Source organism: Channa argus, chromosome 6 (genome assembly GCF_033026475.1).
Source record: "Channa argus isolate prfri chromosome 6, Channa argus male v1.0, whole genome shotgun sequence".
Classification (NCBI taxonomy): Eukaryota; Metazoa; Chordata; class Actinopteri; order Anabantiformes; family Channidae; genus Channa; species Channa argus.
The window spans coordinates 9160554-9167397 of record NC_090202.1 but is presented as its reverse complement, the minus strand read 5'-3'; the positions used below and the strand labels follow the sequence as shown (position 1 = coordinate 9167397).

At 42.8% G+C, this 6844-nt stretch overlaps 1 protein-coding gene across 1 annotated transcript; it reads right to left on the bottom strand.

Annotated features, from left to right (window-relative positions):
* Window positions 1–842: 842 nt before the first annotated feature.
* On the bottom strand, window positions 843–6771 carry LOC137128828 (alpha-(1,3)-fucosyltransferase 4-like). Its single transcript, XM_067507421.1, has 4 exons — window positions 4322–6771; window positions 2684–2804; window positions 2480–2528; window positions 843–1057 (listed from the first exon to the last, which is right to left on the bottom strand). Exon 1 carries the CDS (start codon window positions 6497–6499, stop codon window positions 5324–5326), a length of 1176 nt encoding a protein of 391 aa, XP_067363522.1. The 5' UTR covers window positions 6500–6771; the 3' UTR covers window positions 843–1057; window positions 2480–2528; window positions 2684–2804; window positions 4322–5323.
* Window positions 6772–6844: the final 73 nt, after the last annotated feature.

Genomic DNA, 6844 nt, shown 5'->3' with positions numbered 1-6844 from the left:
ACATTTGTGCACACACTTGTTTCCTTTCTCATCAAATGTTAGTTGGGGATATCCAGACCACTTGTAAACTGATTGGCTTAGCATGAGAAATACAAGAAGGGGTAAACAGCTGGCCTGGCTCTCTATGAAAATGTGGAGATTCTCCTATACCCATAATGCTAATATCATAAACACATGCAATTCAAAACTGGGTAGTTTGGGAGTTTTAACCAACCATTTCTCCCATCTAGTAAAATAATACTACTGAAGGGCCTCATTTTGGAAAATTGCCTTCAAAGCCATCATCTGATACTTATCAGTATCTTATAGTTATTATTAAACATTAATACTCATAAAATCTACTCACCCCTTTTAAACACTTTTTGTATTACGTTTCACTTGTTCAAAAGTGCAACAAATGTGTAACACAACAGAAGCCTTTGGACTGTTTGTTTCCTCTGTTTCCAGTCTTTGTGCTAAGCTCAGCTGCTTGATGTAGCTTTACATATTACTGTAAACACATAAGAGTTTGATCATTTACCTCACAGTAAAAAAGAAAGTGTGTTTCCAAAAGCATAAAACTACTACTCTAACTATTATTACCAAAAAAGAGATACATGTCTCCCATTATCTGTTGTAGTTCTGCCTCTACTAAGTTGTGTTTTAAAGGACTGATGCGATCAATGTGGACCCACTTTTTTAAAACTATTGTTTTGCTGCATGTTGTGCATGTTTATTGTTTATTGTAATTTTTTTTTTGCTTTGTTGTTTAATTTGCAACACATTGCACTCTGCAGATATTCATCTGTTCTGATAATGAAAGCAAGATTAAAGTCAAACCAACAAAGAGCTTAATTTCTTTGCGTCACCACTTTATTATGCATTTATTACATCACTACTTCACAGGGTGGCAAGACTATTTACAGGCAGAAGCATTGCTGCAGCCCCTCCTCCTCATCATCTTTCTTTTCATGCTTCTGTTTCTTCTCGTCCTCCTTGAATCCTGTAGTTGTATGTAGTCCTTGTAGTCAAGGTTACCAGCAACATCCAAGGGGAAGTTTGTAAACATCCGATTTACCTGCAAGCAACATAGTAAAGGCTTTATTGCACTTTTCTCTGTTACAATCTGACAGGAAGGGCTTTCAGGTTTGCAGAGAAGGATCACGCACACTACTACATCTACAGACAACACCAGAGCTGACTTTTGTCATTCAATTATCTCATCAGAACGGGGAGATAAGTGCGGTTATGTATCATTGTCATATATTCCACTCTGGCCTCTTTATGCATCCTTTCATCTGTGCTATGCCTGCCTGTTTCTGTCTTCCCCCACACGTACACCTTCCCCTCCTCCTCCTCCTCTGTCTGTCTCTCTTTCCTCTTGTTTTTCTTGTCTATTGAACAGAGACATGTTGATATGTGGCCCGCTTGCACAGCCACAAGGGAACAACTCTCTGGTGCTTTTGATCAGCTGCAAGATCAGACATGTCCACCGCTCCCCGTGCACACTCCAGTGACTGATCATGCAGTATAATGGGCAGGCACAGACAACCAAAGGTGCACACCCACACATGTTTTCTCTGTAGATCATACAAGCATGGGCACACACACACACACACACACACACACACACACACACACACACACACAAGCACCCAGCGGAGAGGGCCTGTGGTCCATGTGTTGGCTCTGCTCACAGCAGGGTGGCTTGTTTGCTGGACACAAGGGAGCGAAAGAGAGATGGTGTGTGTGATTTTCCCTTTCTTGCCCTTTTTTTGTCTTTGACAGTAAGATGGATGATTGCAATCACAGGAGCCATCAGTGAGACAGAGTGGAGGTCCATGGGGCAGGGAGACACAGCCATGGGAAACCAGCCGTCAGATTACTGCACCTCGCTGCCATGGGAACGCCATGCTGTTTATTTGTGTCGAGGTTTTGTTGTTTCATATGCATTTTCTTCTCTCATTCCCCCCTCTGTGTGGCCTTTTAATGCACAGTACATGGAAGAGTCCTCATAAAATGTATGTAGGCAGTGAGACAAGGATTGAAAAGGAGACCGTTTACATTTCACAACATTGAAAGCCTACTGTAAGTTAATATGTCTCTACAAACCAGTGCAAATGTGACAGATTTCACAGCGATTAGACTGGTGTCTTTGATCCCTTGAGAGAATGAGAGGCAGACCTTTCACTCCCAACTCGACGGATGTTTTTAAGAGAAACATCTGTTGCTCTACAAATGAGATTACTGTGCCCCAAGCCAGGGGCCATGTGGGTTATGAATGGCTTTGTTACTGAAGTGGGGGCCTGGAAGAGAACTGAGAAAGATCTTTGTAATAAGCTGTAGCTGGTAGTTAAGGGGTTTAAATCAAATTAAATTGTCTCAGATTCTGGATATTCATCAACGCTCACCTTCAACAGTATCACCAACACCGCTACTTTTGCATCGCTTTCTCATTGATACATCCAATATTTTACCCTGTTGCCAAGCAACAACTCACCTCAGCTTCTGTAAACTTGTTGGCCTGTGAGACGGGGTGATATTTCTTCCTTCGGGAGAAGAACAGAAAAGAAAAATCACTGTTTGCATCTCCTTGACTTTAAATTACCTGCCATCTTTCACTGACCAACATGTGCTCTATCTGCATCCCATAACTTTGTTAATGATTTATAATTTTGTGCTGTTGGTGAGAGGCTTCACAAACCGTGAGATTGTCTCTGCTGTGTCTGTGCAGACGAATACTGTCATTCCTCCCTCTAAAGACTCGTGCTCCTTCTGGGTCAAAGAACTTCAAGGCCTAGAGAATTGTCTCCCTCGGGTCAGGTCTTGACAAAACACAGGTAAAGACTGAGTACACATGAATCCCACTGCACTGACTGGGTTTTCGATTATGCTTTAAGAATCTTTTATTTTAATTATTGAATAATATATTGAAATATAATTAAAGGGGAACTGCTGACATTATATACTATGTTCTCTTTTTTTTTAATGTTACTTTTACAAGTTTTGCAAGTGAATACAAATAGAAAAAACAACATTAACAACTACTGCACAATAGTTGTAACATTGTAACCATTCTTCATACAGGTACGTCTCTTTATGACTAATTGCTTGTTAAGCTGCCTCTCAGGTTGCTCTGTGATTATCAGGTCTGTAAACACTAAGCGGTTACACAAATTACCGAAGGAGGCAGTACAACTCCAGGGTGGGAGATGGTGAGCACGCGGCTACTGTACAGTTGACCTTCAACCTCTTTGAGCTCCTGGTTCTGCTCAAACATGCTGATGACTTTCAAGGCCTCTGCCCCTTGGTTTTTTGGTTCTTTGTACCAGCGTGTGACATGGATGGTGCACAAGCCACGTTAAAGTACAGATAACATGTTTTATTTAAAATACTGAAAGCTTTATATAGTGATATGCACAAAGTGAGGGCCAACTGCATTATTTGTTAAAGTGTAAATGTGTGGATGAGAGAGAAACAGTATATTTTTTATGTATTTTCCATGCTTATCTGTTTACTCAGTTTGCCAGTAGATGCTTTGTCTCTACCTCCTTTTTTCCTCCACTCACCTGTAATAAATAATTAACCCGACTCTTCACTCTTCCCTACAGGTTTCTCTTCCCCAATTCGTACCCAATAGATTGTGAGTATAATTAGTTTATTACGGTCTTGTTAAAGTACCTGTATGATGTTTAATCTAGACACGTAACTGCTTTTCTAGTTAACTGTTCCCTAATTACGTGCTTTCCTTGTAGACTTGTTACCTGCTTTCCAAACCAATCCCCAACTTGGACTCCGACTCAATATTATTTAGTCTTTGTGCATTTTGTTATTTGAACTTACCTTAAACTGTTTACCTCTGCCTTGAATCCTATGTTCTCTATATGTTACATATAAACCTTTGACAATTGGCAAGGTATAGTATAACTTTGTAAGTTTTCATTTATTCACTCAAGACCATGATATCATGCTATGGATTACACACTACTAAACAATACATAGGAGTGCAGCCGACATAAATCACTTCAAAATAGATAGAAATCACCACAAAATTTAAACTTGCCACTGCTTTAAAATGGACAGCAATACTTATTGCTATCACCATTTGCAATGATGTAATTCTTTTTTGATCAAATGATCTTTTCTTTTAGATACTGTTGGGTCAACAGGCCCACACCTGTTTTCTACAGATAGTAGAGGTTGTGCTGTACATGCTTCCCTTTAGCAGAAAGGTATGACATGCCCTTTATAGGTTACTAAATGAGAAAAACACTCCAAGAAAATGAAGGCAAGACATTTGGTGGATCTATATTTAAAAGCGTGCGGATGTGATTTTACTCACCAGTAACTTGATATGCTTATAGTTCCCTATTGTCCATGAATGAGATTATGAAAGGGACGAGTGCTCTGGATGTTCTAGCCATCTGAAAGCATTAACACTGACAGACATCAGTGGTTTAAACAGCTGCTGAGGCATCTGTGCATGCAGTAAATTAGTCATTTAACAGTGTAAAGTGTTAATTCTGTGTCAAGGCACTAACACAGTGGTGTAAATTTAAATGATCCACATCACAGCTTCTGAGCCCTATCAAGTGAATTCCGACGCATACAAGGTCACCTCCTCTTTTGTCTCATTTTCATTTTTTTTACTGCTATAGACAATGCTATGACAATATATAACTGATGGTGAAAACATCAGCAAAATAAGGATAGCTGTGTAAACCCAAAGTTCAATGAAACACTGGAGGGTGTGTGTTAGTACAGCTGCCTTTTCTGCTAATAAGTCATGCCAGAGGTATATGAACAATATGAGACAGTTCACAGTTTAGCACCACTCCAGAGAGAATTCATTGCATGCTCTTGACTCCAAAGTAATTGTGTTTCCTTACATGTTAAACATCTAGCCAATATTCTTTTTAGTGAGAACCACTTTCGAGCACAGTGTGGTTTTAGTCCTAGTTTTCAAGCTCTAGTCATGTTTATAAGTCACTTTGAAAAACACTTATATAACACTTGTATAATATTCCCAGCTAATGTTTGACCAGTTTACGATTTAATGTTGTATTGAAGTCCCAAACAACTAACACTGCAGTTGAAAGGTAGCTAAGTAATGTAAGTTTTTTGTAAACTGGAGACAATATGCAAAAACCCCAGTATGGCCTAAACACATAAGCTGCACACAAACAAAACATGTTCAAACTTATTGACTCTCAGTTATCAAATTCACAGTCCCGGATGATTAAATGCTATGCCAGTTTTGTAAACTTTAAAAGCAGGAGATGGGGATTCCTATCCAGCTTTTCCCCTCACTTTAGTTCAGGTGCTGCAGGTGATGATTCTGTTTTTATGACCGAAACCAGCGGGTCAGGTTTTTGACCACATCTGTCTTTCCTCTGCTCCTCCTTACTGCCCTGCAAGCCGTACAGTAATGTTCAGCCCAAAACTCGGGCTGGTGCACACTGTAGCTCCCCCTCCAGTCCAGGTGCCGCCTCAGCTGGGCCGGGTTGCGCCTCAGCATCAACAGGTACCGGGCCAGTCCTCGCACTGTGGGAAAGTCGTCAACGTGGATAAAGGCCTCGGGGGGTAGGAATTGCTCATAGTTCTGCCTGGAAGGACCCAGGACCACTGGGACTGCACCGGCCCTTATCGCGTTCCACAGCTTCTCCGTGATGTAGTCGGTGTGCTGCGAGTTCTCCAGTGCCAAGTAGAACAGGTATCGTTGGACCAGCCGCACCACGCTGCCGCCGCCGCTGTCCTCCGGTACCGGTCGGCCTGCGCGCCCATACACGTCCACTTGAATGTACCGGCGGAGCTGGTAGTAAAAGGCCACACGTGCATGAGATTCGGACCAGTTGCTGATTACCCAGGCCACGAGGTGAGGCCTGAGGAGGCGTGAGCGCCAGGGTAGCTGCGCAGAGCGGTTCTGGAGACCCCTGGGTTTGCGCACACGGGGGACTAGGAACCCGTAAGGGAGGAAGATATCTGAATCTGACCGGTAGCTCATGGTGAGGTTGATTACACCCTCAAAACGCCACAGTCTAGGTGTGTGTGGGGGGGACTCGTAGTTCATCCATATCCACTTTTGCGCACGGGGCCGCGGTTCCGGTGGCAGTTCTGCGAGCCCGGTGGCAATCTCCCGGTGGTGCATTATCACAGCATCAGCTTGTGGGTACGATCGCAAGTCGTCCGTGAGCGTGCACCCATAGATCTGATATAGTGCGTAACAGTCCGGAAGTTTACTGTACCGACCGAAAGGATGCGTCCATATCAAGAGCGTCGCTTCTCTGTGATGCTCTGAGACAGAACTTAAGGGCTCCAGCGAGAAAGGATCTGGCAGGTAGCTTAGGCAGAATCCCAGTAATGACAAAAAACTTACTGTAGCCAGACAGACGCAGGAGCATGTCGTTTTAAGGACAAGAAAACACCTCTTCAGCCGCAGAGTCAAACCTGAGCGCCTGTCTGCCCTGCGCGCTGCGACTGTACAGCGGCCCGCTGTTCTCCAATCACCCCCTGCTCCCATCGGCGCCCTTCACCCTGCTGTTTCCCCTAAGCTTCAAAAACTTCACATCGAGCTGTTTCCTCTATCCATCAAGTAGTGTATATCAGTCTGTTCCAGTGTTTATTGCAGGATATTGGCACACCCAAATTAAAAGTCATTGTGCTTTCAGAAGTGATAAGCTGCCATTGCCATTATTTGGCCAGAAACCTTCACTAGTCTAATATTCCGACAAGCCTTTCCCAGCATTTCTCTCTCCCTTCTGTGCTGCGCAATGGTGATGTTCGACTTCGGAGTTCTTGGTCAAAACTAAGTAAAAACATTTGCACCAGTGTTGTATGCGCAAGTATTTTGACGTGGCAGAGTTGG